The sequence below is a fragment of the Mus caroli genome, unplaced genomic scaffold (assembly GCF_978045245.1).
Source record: "Mus caroli unplaced genomic scaffold, Mus_caroli_1 scaffold_5, whole genome shotgun sequence".
Taxonomy (NCBI): Eukaryota; Metazoa; Chordata; class Mammalia; order Rodentia; family Muridae; genus Mus; species Mus caroli.
Window position 1 is genome coordinate 9,511,151 of NW_028227260.1, and position 17,883 is coordinate 9,529,033.

The following is a 17,883-nucleotide window of genomic DNA, read 5'->3' on the forward strand; positions in this document are numbered from 1 at the left end:
CCACATTTCCCATGTGAAATCCAGTCTTTTGCTAAAAAAAAAAAAAAAAAGTTTTACTTATTTTTTATCCTGTCTTAATATTCATCACCTTCATAAATACTTGAATTTTGGGTACCATGAAGATGAAAAAGTGATTGGAAATAACACACATTCTTTTTTATTGGAATATATTCATTGTATGTTATATGACAATTTTGTTCTTTCAAGTATATCATGTGCTTTGACTGTTTCCCCTCCCATTTTTTCCCATTGGTCCCCTTCCCTTTCATCCCTTGTGGTAGGTCTGTTCTCTTTAGTTTCCTTTTTACTTTCATGGCTTTATGTAACTATATATAATGTAGGATCTGTAAATGAGAAAAAACACATGGTATTTTTCTTCCCGAGTCTGGCTTATTCACTTAATATTATGATCTTTGGTTGTACACATTTTTCAGCATATGATATAATTTCATTTTTCTTTATTATTAAATAAGATCCATTTTATACACACACACACACACACACACATTCACACCAGTTTCTTTATTCATTTGGATACCTAGGCTTATAATATAATTTTGCCATTGTGAATAGTATAAACAGAAAAATTAAGCCTTCAAAGGGATTTAATAAACACAGACATGTTAAATGCCATCAATATTATTAGTTGAATACATTTTTTGTCTTTTTATGGAAAGGTGGTAATTAACAATATTCTTTCTTTTTTTTTTTTAGCTGCTAACTCAGGATTGTTACCCCCACCACCGGCACTTCCTCCGCGACCGTGTCCAACACAGGTAGGTGACATATTTGATTTCTGCAATCTGTTGTCCTATCAATATGCTATTTTGCATTGGAGTCTCCAACTAATTTCTGGATTAAGAAAATAGCGGTTCATCTCTCCTAACTCAGGAATGGCCTCACATGGAAAAGGGAGTTTCTTTTGTAAGCTACCAGTTACACTTTCAGTTCTGGCTCTTAAGTGTGTGGTTTTTCTACACAAAGAGAAGTAGTCGGACGGGTGTATCTGTAACTGGGGTCAGGGGACACAGGTGTTCTGTGTACATGCAGCCTGAGTAGCCATATGTTCAGTGGCAGTTTAGGAGATGTGTTACTTCCACATATACTGAAAATCAGTGACTGTTAGCCCATGCTGTGGCTTGGGCCCATAGTACTTTTCTGAGGGATGCCCTTTCCACTCAGATTAATAAACTGAAAGCTGGAAAGGGAGAGTGCGTATTCAGAATCTGCTTTCCCTGTCAGTTCACTGTGCCACCTTTGCCTGTGTGCTACCATGGCCTTCCCCATCCAGATTTGGAAATGAGAGGGTGCAGCAAACCCATGGGGTGGTATACATAGTGCTGCAGGTCACTTCTAGCTGCTGGTGAAAAATGTTGGGAGATGGCTATGGAGAGTGGAGGTTTCTATTTGGTTGCTCTGTGTGGAACAGGCCACACTTTTCCATGTCATGAGTCTCAGGATCAGTCTTGGAAACCATTTGTAGCATTTGTATAGCCTTTCTTCAGACAATTTCTCTAGCAACTATGCATCCAGGAGATACAAATACTATGAGGTATTGGCTTTTTACTTCAGCCTGAAGGGTAAATAAAGAGCCTAATTCTTCCTGATCTGCATATAAACAAGTGAAGAATCCTTTTCTAGAATTTGGCATTGGCTTTAAAAGAAATTGATCTGTTAAGAAGTGGTAATTGAGTCCTTGCTATTTGTCTAATGTCAAACTTTAGCTTTAGCCCAAGTGTTTCCTTTGTTATAATATGTTTTCCTTCAAAATTAGCTATGTTAATTGAGCATCTGCATCAGGGCAGACATTGCACTCGTCACTTTTAATGCAGAATTTTATCTCCCCAAACTATTATGAAGTAGGTGCTAATATTATTCTTTTTTTAATTGGCAAGGAGCATGGCAGATTTAAGCAAGTTACCAAGGGGCCATACCTAGTAAATAGTAGAGCCCTTCCCAAACTGAAGTGTTTACACCCTCTTTCTCTCAATCCCGGGAGTCTAAGTATCTAAATGTACATCAAGACAGGTGGTAGATCTGTTGTGCTCACTTGTAACTGAGACTTTCTCCACACCCTCTTGCAGAAGGCACAGAGAAATTGAGACTCCCACTCTGTATCTACAGCAAAGCTGGACTTGGTCACAATAGCATTAGTAAGCATTCTGGGATGCTTATCTGGAGAGCACTGCTGCTACTAGCTGTAGCAGCTGTAGCAACTATCTGAGCTGCTTGCCCAGAGCATCTTGCCTGCTTGGGAGTTAGTGACAGAGAATTTGACAGGGAGAACTGGGAATTCTCAAGCTGATATTAATGAATAAGTCTGCTCTGTTGTTTACCAGATTCCTAGAAAGATGTAAGTGCTGAGCTGGGCATTCAGCTCCAATTTCCAGATTTCAGACTTCAGGACCAGGTGTGTAAGGAATGTAGGCAGAAAATCCCCAGACCACTTCCCTCCTCTTACTTCCCTTTGTTCACTGTAAATGGGACACATCTATTTAATACATAAAGTCCTGGGTAATAAACATGTGGTTGTATTTAATTTTGTGCCATGCCAAACTAGAAACAGCTAAACAGCCATGTGCATGTGACATCAGAGTGTTTCCAATGCTACCTGGGATGAAACAATCTGGGAGACATTAATAGGGGTTTGTGATAAAATGAATTTGCAAGGAGCTTTACCTAACTCCTTCAGGAGACTGACAGTGCACACAAACCCACCAAAGGCTTTGAAGTCCTATAATAAAACACAAAACAAAGGTCAGTTTTGTAAAAGCTGACAAGTTCCTAGCTTTTTTGACCTTCTTTTTATATTGAAAACACTTATTTCTGTTGTAAGGACTTAGTGGCTAGGAAACACTGAAACATCCACATTAAAGTCCTGCCTTGAATGTTGCCAAATTGCTCTCATCTGCTATCTCATTTGTATATTACGTGATTAAAGTTGCCTTCTACATATTACATGAATAGCCTCCCTTGAAGAATTTAAAGTGAAAGCTGATCGCTCGTGCTTTGGCTGGGATTTTCAAATTGTCCCAGTTTTCAGTTTCGTTCATTTTCTTCCTCATGAATCTGCTCCTTCTTGTTCACTCTCTCATGAGATCATTTTTATCGATGCATAGCAGATTTTTTTTTGTGTGTGTGTGTGTGTGTGTGTGTGTGTGTGATGCAGGTACAGTGCTAGTTGTGATAATGCTCCCTCCCCCTCCCCCCCCCCCCGAAGCTGACAAACCCTCTGTACCAATGAGAGTCATCCTTTTGCATTCTTGGTCAACAGACTCCAAAGAGTTCCCTAAACACAATAGACTATTGTCATTTCTCTTCATTTCCTCCTTTTTTTGTAATTTTTAATATTTTTTATTACATATTTTCCTCAATTACATTTCCAATGCTATCCCAAAAGTCCCCCATAGCGCCCCCCACTTCCCTACCCACCCATTCCCATTCTTTTGGCCCTGGCATTCCCCTATATTGGGACATATAAAGTTTGCAAGTCCAATGGGCCTCTCTTTCCAGTGATGGCCGACTAGGCCATCTTTTGATACATATGCAGCTAGAGACAAGAGCTGGCGGGTGTCAGCCGACCCTGCGCTCTAGCTACCTCGGTGCTGGTCCGGCTGGAAGAGGCCTGTGGCCCTACTCAGGCCGGTTTTCTGCTTCCCTAACTAATGCATAGCAGATTTTATTATAGTGAACTTAAACATCTATGAATGCTGCTTTTGCTCTATTAAATGGTTTTGATTTTTTTTTTTTTTTGCTGTATATGAACCATCAATCTGACCTTTACTATGGAAATATATCCATAGAGGCTTTTCTGAGGTTTACATTGTAGTAGCACCACCAGACACCTAGAGGGGAAACTAATGAGCCTGGTATAATTGAAATGATTCCACTTATTAGTAGCTCTAAATGAGATTTTAAAATTCCTAATTCTTTGGATTTAAAAATTCTGTGTTATATAATATGAGTAAGACAAGATTGTAGTAAGCAGGAAAATGTTTTATTTTCTACAAAGGAATACTATCTTTAAAAGCATGTAACAAACAAATAGTGAAATGCTTCCACATACAAGAAAAGTATACCTAGGGCTGGGGATGGAGCTCAGGAGTGGAGCACTTGGTTAGCATATACAGATGTCCTAGATTATGTCCACAGCACTGAAAAACCAAAACCAAAACAGTTTTTCAGCATAAGATGCTATTTATTTGGCTTGTCTTATACCAAGTACCACAGTGATATGAACATCTGGATTGAGTTATATACATGGGGCTCCAGAGTTAGGACAGGAGTAGTAGATTCAAAGAAACAAATATTGTATTGTATTTTTCACAGTATAGGTAAGATATAGGAGTGCTAAGTAAAGAAAGAATCAGGTATTTTGGTTTCTCATTTTCTAGAAACCAGGGCGTGGCTCACTCCAGAGGAGGTGATCTAATTTTATTTCATATTTAAGCAAATTATTCATAGCATAAGCAGTCAAAAGGCAATTAGAGTAAGCCATTTCACATAGAACAGTAGTAAGTAAGAGTTTAAATTTTTTAGATCACATATAAAATAAGGGAAACACCATCCACAGAGTTTGCATTTGCCTTATAAATCAACACTCTGCTAAGGGTTTTGTTGTTAACCTTAAGGATGACCTGATGCTTGAATAGCTTAAGTTCCTTCATTAGTATTCTGTTCTTTTTTTTGTGAATAGGACCACCAGAAATAATTTAAATGGAGAATAACTACATATTTTAATAATGTCTCATTATTAGACTGAATAAATTACCCATAATATTATATACATGGTATTCAGGTAAATTACCCATAATATTATATACATGGTATTCAGGATGTGATACAAAACTTTCTTTTCTTTTCTTTGTATTTCTAAAATTTTTTATTAGATATTGTATTGGCTAGTTTTGTGTCAACTTGACACAGCTGGAGTTATCACAGAGAAAGGAGCTTCAGTTGAGGAAATGCCTCCATGAGATCCAACTGGAAGGCATTTTCTCAATTAGTGATCAAGGGGGAAAGGCCCCTTGTGGTGGGACCATCTCTGGGCTGGCAGTCTTGGTTCAATAAGAGAGCAGGCTGAGCAAGCCAGGGGAAACAAGCCAGTAAAGAACATCCCTCCATGCTTCTGCATCAGCTCCTGCTTCCTGACCTGCTTGAGTTCCAGTCCTGACTTCCTTGGTGATGAACAGCAATGTGGAAATATAAGCCGAATAAACCCTTTCCTCCCTAACTTGCTTCTTGGTCATGATGTTTGTGCAGGAATAGAAACCCTGACTAAGACAGATAATTTCTTTATTTGCATTTCATATTTTATCCCCTTTCCTCATTTCCCCTTCAAAAAAACCCCATATCCCATCCCCTACCCCTGCTCACTAACCCACCCACTCTTGCTTCCCTGTCCTGGCATTTCCCTACACTGGGGTATCGAGCCTTCACAAGACCAAGGGCCTCTCCTCTCATTGTTGTCCTACAAGGCCATCCTCTGCTACATATGCAGCTGGAGCCTTGAGTCTCTCCATGTTTATTCTTTGGTTGGTGGTTTAGTCCCTGGGAGCTCTGGGGGTACTGGTTGGTTCATATTGTTGTTCCTCCTATGGGGCTGCAGACCCCTTCAGTTCCTTGGGTACTTTCTCTAGCTTCTCCATTGGGGACCCTGTGCTCACTCCAATGGATGGCTGTGAGCATCCACTTCTGTACTTGTCAGGCACTGGCAGAGACTCTCAGGAGACAGCTATATCAGGCTCCTGTCAGCAAGCACTTGTTGGCATCTGCAATAGTGTCTGAGATTGATAACTTTATGTGGGGTGGATCCCCAGGTGGGACAGTCACTGGATGGCCTTTCCTTCAGTTTCTGCTCCAAACATTGTCTCTGTATCTCCTCCCATGGGTATTTTGATCCCCCTTCTAAGAAGGACCAAAGTATTCACACTGTGGTCTTCCTTCTTCTTGAGCTTCATGCGGTCTGTGAATTGTATCTTGGGTATTCCGAACTTCTGGGCTAATATCCACTTATCAGTGAGTGTATACCATGTGTGTTCTTTTGTCATTGGGTTATCTCACTCAGAATATTTCCTAGTTCCATCCATTTGTCTTAAGAATTTCATGAATTCATCATTTTTAATAGCTGAGTAGTAGTCCATTGTGTAAGTGCACCACATTTTCTGTATCCATTCCTCTGTTGGAGGACATCTAGGTTATTTCCAGCTTCTTGCTACTGTAAATAAGGCTGCTATGAACATAGTGAAACATGTGTCCTTATTACATGTTGGAGCATATTCTGGGTATATGCCCAGGAGTGGTATAGCTGGGTCCTCAGGTAATACTATGTCCAATTTTTTGAGGAACTGCCAAACTGATTTCCAGAGTGGTTGTACAAGCTTGCAATCCCACCAGCAATGGAGGAGTGTTCCTCTTTCTCCACATCCTCGACAGCATCTGCTGTCATCTGAGTTTTTGATCTTAGTCATTCTGACAGGTATGAGGAGGAATCTTATGTTTGTTTTGATTTGCATTTTCCTGATGACTAAGGATGTTGAACATTTCTTTAGGTGCTTCTCAGCCATTCAGTATTCCTCAGTTGAGAATTATTTGTTTGGCTCTGTGTCCTATTTTTAATAGGGTTATTTGGTTCTCTGGAGTCTAACTTCTTGAGTTCTTATTAGATATTGACCCTCTACGATGTAGGGTTGGTAAAGAGCTTTTCCCAATCTGTTGGTTGCCATTTTGTCCTATTGACAGTGTCCTTTGCCTACAGAAGCTTTGCAATTTTATGAGGTCCCATTTGTCAATTCTTTTTTTTTTAATTTTTAATATTTTTTATTACGTATTTTCCTCAATTACAATTCCAATGCTATCCCAAAAGTTCCCCATAACCCCCCCCCACTTCCCTACCCACCCATTCCCATTTTTTTTTGGCCCTGGCATTCCCCTGTACTGGGGCATATAAAGTTTGTGTGTCCAATGGGCCTCTCTTTCCAGTGATGGCCGACTAGGCCATCTTTTGATACATATGCAGCTAGAGTCAAGAGCTCCGGGGTACTGGTTAGTTCATAATGTTGTTCAACCTATAGGGTTGCAGATCCCTTTAGCTCCTTGGGTACTTTCTCTAGCTCCTCCATGGGAGCCCTGTGATCCATCCAATAGCTGACTGTGAGCATCCACTTCTGTGTTTACTAGGCCGCTGCATAGTCTCACAAGAGACAGCTATATCTGGGTCCTTTCAGCAAAATCTTGCTAGTGTATGCAATGGTATCAGAGTTTGGAGGCTGATTATGGGGTGGATCCCTGGATATGGCAGTCTCTAGATGTTCCATCCTTTCGTCACAGCTCCAAACTTTGTCTCTGTAACTCCTTCCATGGGTGTTTTGTTCCCAATTCTAAGAAGGGGCACAGTGTCCACACTTTAGTCTTCATTCTTCTTGAGTTGCATGCGTTTTGCAAATTGCATCCTTAATCATCAGGGAAATGCAAATCAAAACAACCCCGAGATTCCACCTCACACCAGTCAGAATGGCTAAGATCAAAAATTCAGGTGACAGCAGATGCTGGTGAGGATGTGGAGAAAGAGGAACACTCCTCCATTGTTGGTGGGATTGCAAGCTGGTACAACCACTCTGGAAATCAGTCTGCCAGTTCCTTAGAAAATTGGACATAGTACTACCGGAGGATCCAGCAATACCTCTCCTGGGCATATATCCAGAAGATGTCCCAACCGGTAAGAAGGACACATGCTCCACTATGCTCATAGCAGCCTTATTTATAATAGCCAGAAGCTGGAAAGAACCCAGATGCCCCTCAACAGAGGAATGGATATAGAAAATGTGGTACATTTACACAATGGAGTACTACTCAGCTATTAAAAAGAATGAATTTATGAAATTCTTAGGGAAATGGATGGACCTGGAGGGCATCATCCTGAGTGAGGTAACACAATCACAAAGGAACTCACAGAATATGTACTCACTGATAAGTGGATATTAGCCCAAAACTTAGGATACCCAAGATATAAGATACCATTTGTCAATTTTTGATCTTAGAGCATAAGCTATTGATGTTCTTCTGTTCAGGAAAATTTCCCCTGTGCTCATGTGCTCCAGGCTCTTCCCCACTGTCTTTTCTATTAGTTTCAGTGTATCTGGTTTTATGTGGAGGTCTTTGATCCACTTGGACTTGAGTTTTGTATAAGGAGATAAAATGGATCAATTTGCATTCTTCTACATGATAACCACCAGTTGAAGCAGCACCATTTTTTGAAATTGCTGTCTCTCTTCCACTGGATGGTTTTAGCTCCCTTGTCGAAGATCAAGTGACCATAGGTTTGTGGGTTCATTTCTGGGTCTTCAATTCTATTTTATTGATCTTCTTGTCTGTCACTGTACCAGTACCATGCAGTTTTTATCACAATTGCTTTGTAGTACAGGTTCAGGTCAGGGATGGTGATTCCACCAGATGTTCTTTTGTTGTCGAGAATAGGTTTTGCTTTCCTGGGTTTTTTGTTATCCCAGATGAATTTGCAAATTGCTCTTTCTAACTCTATGAAGAATTGATTTGGTATTTTGATGGTGATCACATTGAATCTGTAGATTGCTTTTGGCAAAATGGCCATTTTTACTATAGTAATTCTACCAATCCATGACCATGGGAGATCTTTTAACATCTTCTGAGATCTTCTTTGATTTCTTTCTTCAGAGACTTGAAGTTCTTTTCATACAGATCTTTCAATTGCTTAGTTAGAATCACACCAAGATATTTTATATTATTTGTGACTATTGTGAAGGGTGTCATTTCAGTCATTTCTTTCTCAGCTTGTTTATCCTTTGAATAGAGGAAGGCCACTGATTTGTTCGAATTAATTTTATATCCAGCCACTTTGCTGAAGTTGTTCATCAGGTTTAGGAGTTCTCTGGTGGCATTTTTGGTGACTTAAGTATACTAGCATATCATCTGCAAATAGTGATATTTTGACTTCTTCCTTTCCAATTTGTATCCCTTTGACCTCCTTTTGTTGTCGAATTGCTCTGGGTAGGAATTCAAGTACTATATTGAATAGGTAGGGAGAGAGTGGACAGCCTTGTCTAGTCCCTGATTTTAGTGGGATTGCTTCATATTTCTCTTCATTTAGTTTAATGTTGGCTACTGGTTTGCTGTATATTGCTTTTACTATGTTTAGGTATGGGCCTTGAATTCCTGATCTTTCCAAGCTTTTATCATGAAGGGGTGTTGGATTTTGTCAAATGCTTTCTCAGCATCTAATGAGATGATCATGTGCTTTTTTCTTTGAGTTTGTGTATATAGTAGATTACGTTGATGGATTTCCATATATTGAACCATCCCTGCATCCCTGGGATGAATCCAACTTGATCATGATGGATGATCATTTTGATGTGTATTTGGATTCCATTTGTGAGAATTTTATTGAGCATTTTTACATTGATATTCATAAGGGAATTTGGTCTGAAGTTCTATTTCCTTGCTGGATCATTGTGTTGTTTAGGTATCAGAGTAATTGTGGCTTCATAGAACAAATTGGTTAGTGTTTACTCTGTTTCTAATCTGTGGAATAATTTGAAGAGCATTGGTATTAGGTCTTCTTTGAAGGTTTGATAGAACTCTGCACTAAACCCATATGGTCCTCGGCTTTTTTTTTTTTTTTTTTTTGGTTGGGAGACTATTAATGACTGCTTCTATTTCTTTAGGGGTTATGGGACTGTTTAGATAATTTATCTGATCTGGAATTAACTTTGGTACCTGTTATCTGTCTAGAGAATTGCCCATTTCATTCAGATTTTCCAGTTTTGTTGAATATAGGCTTTTGTAGTAGGATCTGATAATTTTTTTTTATTTCCCCAGTTTCTGTTTTAATGTCTCCCTTTTCATTCCTGATTTTTGTTGTTGTTGTTGTTGTTGTTGTTGTTGTTGTTGTTGTTGATTTGGATACTGTCTCTATGTCCTCTAGTTAGGCTAAGGGCTTATCTATCTTGCTGATTTTCTCAAAAAACCAGCTCCTGGTTTGGTTGATTCTTTGTATAGTTCTTTTTGGTTTTACTTGGTTGATTTGAGCCATGAGTTTGATTATTTCCGGCTGTCTACTCCTCTTGGGTGAATTTGCTTACTTTCAGGTGTGCTGTCAAGCTGCTAGTGTATGCTCTTTCCAGTTTCTTTTTGGAGGCACTCAGAGCTATGAGTTTTCTTCTTAGCCCCACTTTCATTGTGTCCCATAAGTTTGAGTATATTTTGGCTTCATTTTCATTAAACTCTAAAAAGTCTTTAATTCCTTTCTTTATTTCTTCCTTGACCAAGGTATCATTGAGTAGAGTGTTGTTCAGATTCCACGTGTGGCTCTCTTCCGGTCAGACCAGCACCGGGGTAGCTAGGGCGCAGGGTCTGTTGACACTCGCCAGCTACCCACAACACCCGCCACAGGATCTTAAGACTTCTGGTGAGTGGAACACAGCTTCTGCTCCAATCCAATTGCGCGCGGGACCTGAGACTGCATTAGTTAGGGAAGCAGAAAACCCGGCCTGAGGAGGGCCACAAGCCTCTTCGGGGCTGACCAGCACCTGGGTAGCTAGAGCACAGGGTCGGCTGACACCCGCCAGCTACCCACGACCCCGCCACAGGATTTTGAGACTTCTGATGAGTGGAACACAGCTTCTGCTCCAGTCCAATCCCGCGGGACCTGAGACTGCTTTGGTTGGGGAGGCAGAAATCCGGCCTGAGTAGGGCCACAAGCCTCTTCCTGTCTGAACAGCACCGGGGTAGCTAGAGCGCAGGGTCTGCTGACACCCGCCAGCTACCCACGACACCCGCCACAGGATTTTGAGACTTCTGATGAGTGGAACACAGAGTCTGCTCCAATCTTTAAACAGTGACAACAATAACAACTAATACCAGAGATTACCAGATGGCGAAAGGTAAACGTAAGAATCTTACTAACAGAAACCAAGACCACTCACCATCATCAGAACCCAGCACTCCAACTTCGCCCAGTCCAGGGCACCCCAACACACTGGAAAGCTAGACCCGGTTCTAAAAGCATATCTCATGATGATGGTAGAGGACATCAAGAAGGACTTTAATAACATACTTTAAGAAATACAAAAGAACACTACTAAACAGGTAGAAGACATTAAAGAGGAAGTACAAAAATCCCTTAAAGAATTGCAGGAGAACACTGCTAAACAGGTAGAAGACATTAAAGAGGAAGAACAAAAATCCCTTAAAGAATTGCAGGAGAACACTGCTAAACCTGTAGAAGACATTAAAGAGGAAGCACAAAAATCCATTAAAGAATTGCAGGAAAACCAGACCAAACAGGTGATGGAATTGAATAAAACCATCCAAGACCTAAAAAGGGAAGTAGAAACAATGAAGAAAACCCAAATTGAGGCAACACTGGAGATAGAAACACTAGGAAAGAAATCTGGAACCATAGATACGAGCATCAGCAACAGAATACAAGAGATGGAAGAGAGAATCTCAGGTGCAGAAGACTCCATAGAGAACATCGGCACAACAATCAAAGAAAATACAAAATCCAAAAAGATCCTAACTCAAAATATCCAGGAAATCCAGGACAAAATGAGAAGACCAAACCTACGGATAATAGGAGTAGATGAGAATGAAGATTTTCAACTCAAAGGACCAGCAAATATATTCAACAAAATTATAGAAGAAAATTTCCCAAACCTAAAGAAAGAGATGCCCATGAACATACAAGAAGCTTACAGAACTCCAAATAGACTGGACCAGAAAAGAAATTCCTCCCGACACATAATAATCAGAACAACAAATGCACTAAATAAAGATAGAATACTAAAAGCAGTAAGGGAAAAAGGTCAAGTAACATATAAAGGCAGGCCTATCAGAATTACACCAGATTTTTCACCAGAGACTATGAAAGCCAGAAGGGCCTGGACAGATGTTATACAGAAACTAAGAGAACACAATTTCCAGCCCAGGCTACTATACCCAGCCAAACTCTCAATTACCATAGATGGAGAAACCATAGTATTCCACGATAAAACCAAATTCACACATTATCTTTCCACGAATCCAGCCCTTCAAAGGATAATAACAGAAAAAAACCAATACAAGGACGGAAACCACGTCATAGAAAAAGCAAGAAGGTAATCCCTCAACAAACCTAAAAGAAGACAGCCACAAAAACAGAACACCAACTCTAACAACAAAAATAAAAGGAAGCAACAATTACTTCTCCCTAATATCTCTTAATATCAATGGACTCAACTCCCCAATAAAAAGACATAGACTAACAGGCTGGCTACAGAAACAGGACCCAACATTTTGCTGCTTACAGGAAACTCATCTCAGAGAAAAAGATAGACACTACCTCAGAATGAAAGGCTGGAAAACAATTTTCCAAGCAAATGGTAGGAAGAAACAAGCTGGAGTAGCCATTATAATATCTGATAAGATTGACTTCCAACCCAAAGTCATCAAAAAAGACAAGTAAGGGCACTTCATACTCATCAAAGGTAAAATCCTCCAAGAGGAACTATCAATTCTGAATATTTATGCGCCAAATACAAGGGTAGCCTCATTCATTAAAGATACTTTAGTAAAGCTCAAAGCACACATTGCACCTAACACAATAATAGTGGGAGACTTCAACACACCACTTTCACCAATGGACAGATCATGGAAACAGAAATTAAACAGGGACACAGTGAAACTAACAGAGGTTATGAAACAAATGGATCTGACAGATATCTACAGAACATTTTATCCTAAAACGAAAGGATATACGTTCTTCTCAGCACCTCACGATACCTTCTCCAAAATTGACCACATAATTGGTCACAAAACAAGCCTCAATATATACAAAAATATTGAAATTGTCCCATGCACCCTATCAGATCACCATGGACTAAGACTGATCTTCAATAACAAAATAAATAATAGAAAGCAAACACACACGTGGAAACTAAACAACACTCTTCTCAATGATACCTTGGTCAAGGAAGGAATAAAGAAAGAAATTAAGGACTTTCTGGAGTTTAATGAAAATGAAGCCACAACATACCCAAACTTATGGGACACAATGAAAGCATTTCTAAGAGGAAAACTCATAGCTCTGAGTGCCTCCAAAAAGAAACTAGAGAGAGCACACTTTAGCAGCTTGACAACACACCTAAAAGCTCTAGAACGAAAGGAAGCAAATTCACCCAAGAGGAGTAGACGGCAAGAAATAATCAAACTCAGGGGTGAAATCAACCAAGTGGAAACAAGAAGAACAATTCAAAGAATAAACCAATCGAGGAGCTGGTTCTTTGAGAAAATCAACAAGATAGATAAACCCTTAGCCAGACTCACTAGAGGGCATAGGGAAAGTACTCTAATTAACAAAATCAGAAATGAAAAGGGAGACATAACAACAGACCCTGAAGAAATCCAAAACACCATCAGATCATTCTACAAAAGGCTATACTCAACAAAACTGGAGATCCTGGATGAAATGGACAAGTTTCTAGACAGATACCAGGTACCAAAGTTAAATCAACATCAGGTTAATGATTTAAACAGTCCCATATCCCCTAAAGAAATAGAAGCAGTCATTAATAGTCTCCCAACCAAGAAAAGCCCAGGACCAGATGGGTTTAGTGCAGAGTTCTATCAAACCTTCAAAGAAGAACTAATCCCAGTTCTTCACAAACTATTCCACAAAATAGAATCAGAAGGTACTCTACCCAACTCATTCTATGAAGCCACAATTACTCTGATACCTAAACCACATAAAGACCCAACAAAGATAGAGAACTTCAGACCAATTTCCCTTATGAATATTGATGCAGAAATCCTCAATAAAGTCCTCGCTAACCGAATTCAAGAACACATCAAAACAATCATCCATCCTGACCAAGTAGGATTCATCCCAGGGATGCAAGGATGGTTCAATATACGAAAATCCATCAATGTAATCCATTATGTAAACAAACTCAAAGACAAAAACCACATGATCATCTCGTTAGATGCTGAAAAAGCATTTGACAAAATCCAACTCCCATTCATGATAAAAGTCTTGGAAAGATGAGGAATTCAAGGCCCATACCTAACCATGATAAAAGCAATATACAGCAAACCAGTAGCCAATATCAAAGTAAATGGTGAGAAACTGGAAGCAATCCCACTAAAATCAGGGACTAGACAAGGCTGGCCACTCTCTCCCTACCTATTCAACATTGTACTTGAAGTCCTAGCCAGAGCAATTAGACAACAAAAGGAGATCAAGGGGATACAAATCGGAAAAGAAGAAGTCAAAATATCGCTTTTTGCAGATGATATGATAGTATGCATAAGTGACCCTAAAAATTCCACCAGAGAACTCCTGAGCCTGATAAATAGCTTCGGTGAAGTAGCTGGATATAAAATAAACTCAAGCAAGTCAATGGCCTTTCTGTATACAAAGGATAAACAAGCAGAGAAGGAAATTAGGGAAACAACACCCTTCTCAATAGTCACAAACAATATAAAATACCTTGGCATGACTCTAACTAAGGAAGTGAAAGATCTGTATGACAAGAACTTCAAGTCCCTGAAGAAAGAAATTAAAGAAGATCTCAGAAGATGGAAAAACCTCCCATGCTCATGGATTGGCAGGATCAACATTGTAAAAATGGCTATCTTGCCAAAAGCAATCTACAGATTCAATGCAATCCCCATCAAAATTCCAACTCAATTCTTCAACGAATTGGAAAGGGCAATCTGCAAATTCATCTGGAACAACAAAAAACCTAGGATATCAAAAACTCTTCTCAAGGATAAAAGAACCTCTGGAGGAATCACCATGCCTGAGCTAAAGCTGTACTACAGAGCAAATGTGATAAAAACTGCATGGTACTGGTATTACGACAGACAAGTAGACCAATGGAACAGAATTGAAGACCATGAGATCAACCCACACACCTATGGTCACTTGATCTTTGACAAGGGAGCAAAAACCATCCAGTGGAAAAGAGACAGCATTTTCAACAAATGGTGCTGGCACAACTGGCGGTTATCATGTAGAAGAATGCGAATTGATCCATTCCTATCTCCTTGTACCAAGGTCAAATCTAAGTGGATTAAGGAACTCCACTTAAAACCAGAGACACTGAAACTTATAGAGGAGAAAGTAGGGAAAAGCCTCGAAGATATGGGTACAGGGGAAAAATTCCTGAATACAACAGCAAAGGCTTGCACTGTAAGATCGAGAATCGATAAATGGGACCTCATAAAGTTGCAAAGCTTCTGCAAGGCAAAAGACACCGTCAATAAGGCAAAAAGACCACCAACAGATTGGGAAAGGATCTTTACCTATCCTAAATCAGATAGGGCACTAATATCCAATATATATAAGGAACTCAAGAAGGTGGACTCCAAAAAATCAAATAACCCCGTTAAAAAATGGGGCTCAGAACTGAACAAAGAATTCTCACCTGAGGAATACCGAATGGCAGAGAAGCACCTGAAAAAATGTTCAACATCCTTAATCATCAGGGAAATGCAACTCAAAACAACCCTGAGATTCCACCTCACACCAGTCATAATGGCTAAGATCAAAAATTCAGGTGACAGCAGATGCTGGTGAGGATGTGGAGAAAGAGGAACACTCCTCCATTGTTGGTGGGATTGCAAGCTGGTACAACCACTCTGGAAATCAGTTTGGCGTTTCCTCAGAAAATTGGACATAATATTCCCAGAGGATCCAGCAATACCTCTCCTGGGCATATATCCAGAAGGTGTCCCAACCGGTAAGAAGGACACATGCTCCACTATGTTCATAGCAGCCTTATTTATAATAGCCAGAAGCTGGAAAGAACCCAGATGCCCCTCAACAGAGGAATGGATACAGAAAATGTGGTACATTTACACAATGGAGTACTACTCAGCTATTAAAAGGAATGAATTTATGAAATTCCTAGGCAAATGGATCGACCTGGAGGGCATCATCCTGAGTGAGGTAACACAATCACAAAGGAACTCACACAATATGTACTCACTGATAAGTAGATATTAGCCCAAAAACTTAGGATACCCAAGATATAAGATACAATTTGTTAAACGCATGAAACTCAAGAAGAACGAAGACCAAAGTGTGGACACTGTGCCCCTTCTTGGAATTGGGAACAAAACTCTCATGGAAAGAGTTACAGAGATAAAGTTTGGAGCTGTGAAGAAAGGATGGACCATCTAAAGACTGCCATATCCAGGGATCCATCCCATAATCAGCTTCCAAATGCTGACACCATTGCATACACTAGCAAGATTTTGCTGAAAGGACCCAGATATAGCTGTCTCTTGTGAGACAATGCCGGGGCCTACCAAACACAGAAGTGGATACTCACAGTCAGCTATTGGATGGATCACAGGGCTCCCAATGGAGGAGCTAGAGAAAGTACCCAAGGAGCTAAAGGGAACTGCAACCCCATAGGTGGAACATTATTATGAACTAACCAGTACCCCAGAGCTCTTGTCTCTAGCTGCATTTGTATCAAAAGATGGCCTAGTAGGCCATCACTGGAAAGAGAGGCCCATTGGACTTGCCAACTTTATATGCCCCAGTACAGGGGAATGCCAGGGCCAAGGGGTGGGGGTGGGTGGGTGGGGGACTGGGGGGGAGTGTATTGGGGACTTTTTGGATAGCATTGGAAATCTAATTGAGGAAATTACCTAATTAAAAAATGGATTAAAAAAAAAGAAAAAAAAAGATTCCACCTGTGTGTGGGCTTTCTATTATTTATGTTGTTATTGAAGATCAGCCTTAGTTGTCTGATAGGATGCATGAGATTATGTTTGATTGTCTTTTCTTGTAACTCTTTAAGGGATTTTTGTGTTTCCTCTTTAAGGGCTTCTAGCTATTTATCTGTGTTCTCCTGTATTTCTTTAATGAATTATTTATGTCCTTCTTAATGTCCTCTATCATCATCATGAGAAGTGATTTTAGATCTGAATCTTGTTTTTACGGTGTGATGGGGTATCCAGGACTTGCTATGGTGAGAGAAATTTTTTGGTTCTGATGATGCCAAGTAGCCTTGGTTTCTGTTGGTAAGGTTCTTGCACTTGGCTTTCACCTTCTGGTTATCTCTGGTGTTAGTTGGTCTTGCCGTCTCTGGCTTGAGCTTGTCCCTCCTGTGGGCCTGTAAGCCTGGGAGACCAGCTCTCCCCTGGCAGGACCCTTGCACAGAGATCTGTGGAATAGCCCTAGCTCCTGGGTGCAGATGGAGGCTGGAAAGACCCTGTCCCAGCTGCTCTACTGCTCCTGCGGCCTGTGTATTCCCGGCTGGACTAGTATCTTTTCATGGCAAATTTCTTATGGCAATTGTGATAAAGCCATGCATTCACATGACCATGTTTAATAAGGAAAAAAATGGATGTGTATGTCAAATACTATCCTTTAAGTTTTGTATCAGTATTTTTGTTGATGAATTAGGGATTCCTCTAGACAAATATTGCCCAGGATCTCTCCTATTTATAACATTCCTTTCCCTACTTCTCAGAACAAATGTTCCTCATGGCACCAGAAGTGAAGGCAGGGGAAGAGCTGCTATCTTAATCCTTTTTATCTCTGGACTAAGAAACTCAGGCAGTAAGGAGGGTGATCAGTGAGGTGACTTTTAAAGAAACAGGAGAACCTTTCTGTTTAAGATGTTTGAAGAGCTCTACTGTACAGGAAAATCCTAATGTAAGAAACAGCTGTGCAGGAGGTCCTGAGACATACATACATACATACATACATACATACATACATAGATGTGTGTTTGTATATTTGCTCTTGTGACTTCTGTCTCACAGTGAAAACCCAGTTTTAGAACTATATTTTATCATTAATTATGTATATCTATATGTGGGTTTGATCAAGTTCCCACAACGTCAAGAACA

The 17,883-nt window shown here is 40.0% G+C and overlaps 1 protein-coding gene across 13 annotated transcripts in view; it reads left to right on the plus strand.

Annotated features, from left to right (window-relative positions):
- Reps2 (RALBP1 associated Eps domain containing 2) overlaps positions 1-17,883 on the plus strand; it is a 252,394-nt gene that overhangs the window by 182,884 nt on the left and 51,627 nt on the right. For all 13 annotated transcript variants that reach the window (XM_021152942.3, XM_029473671.2, XM_029473675.2 and 10 more), the window contains one exon: positions 715-776. In XM_021152942.3, the coding sequence (XP_021008601.1) occupies positions 715-776 (62 nt within the window). The remainder of the gene's footprint in view (positions 1-714; positions 777-17,883) is intronic.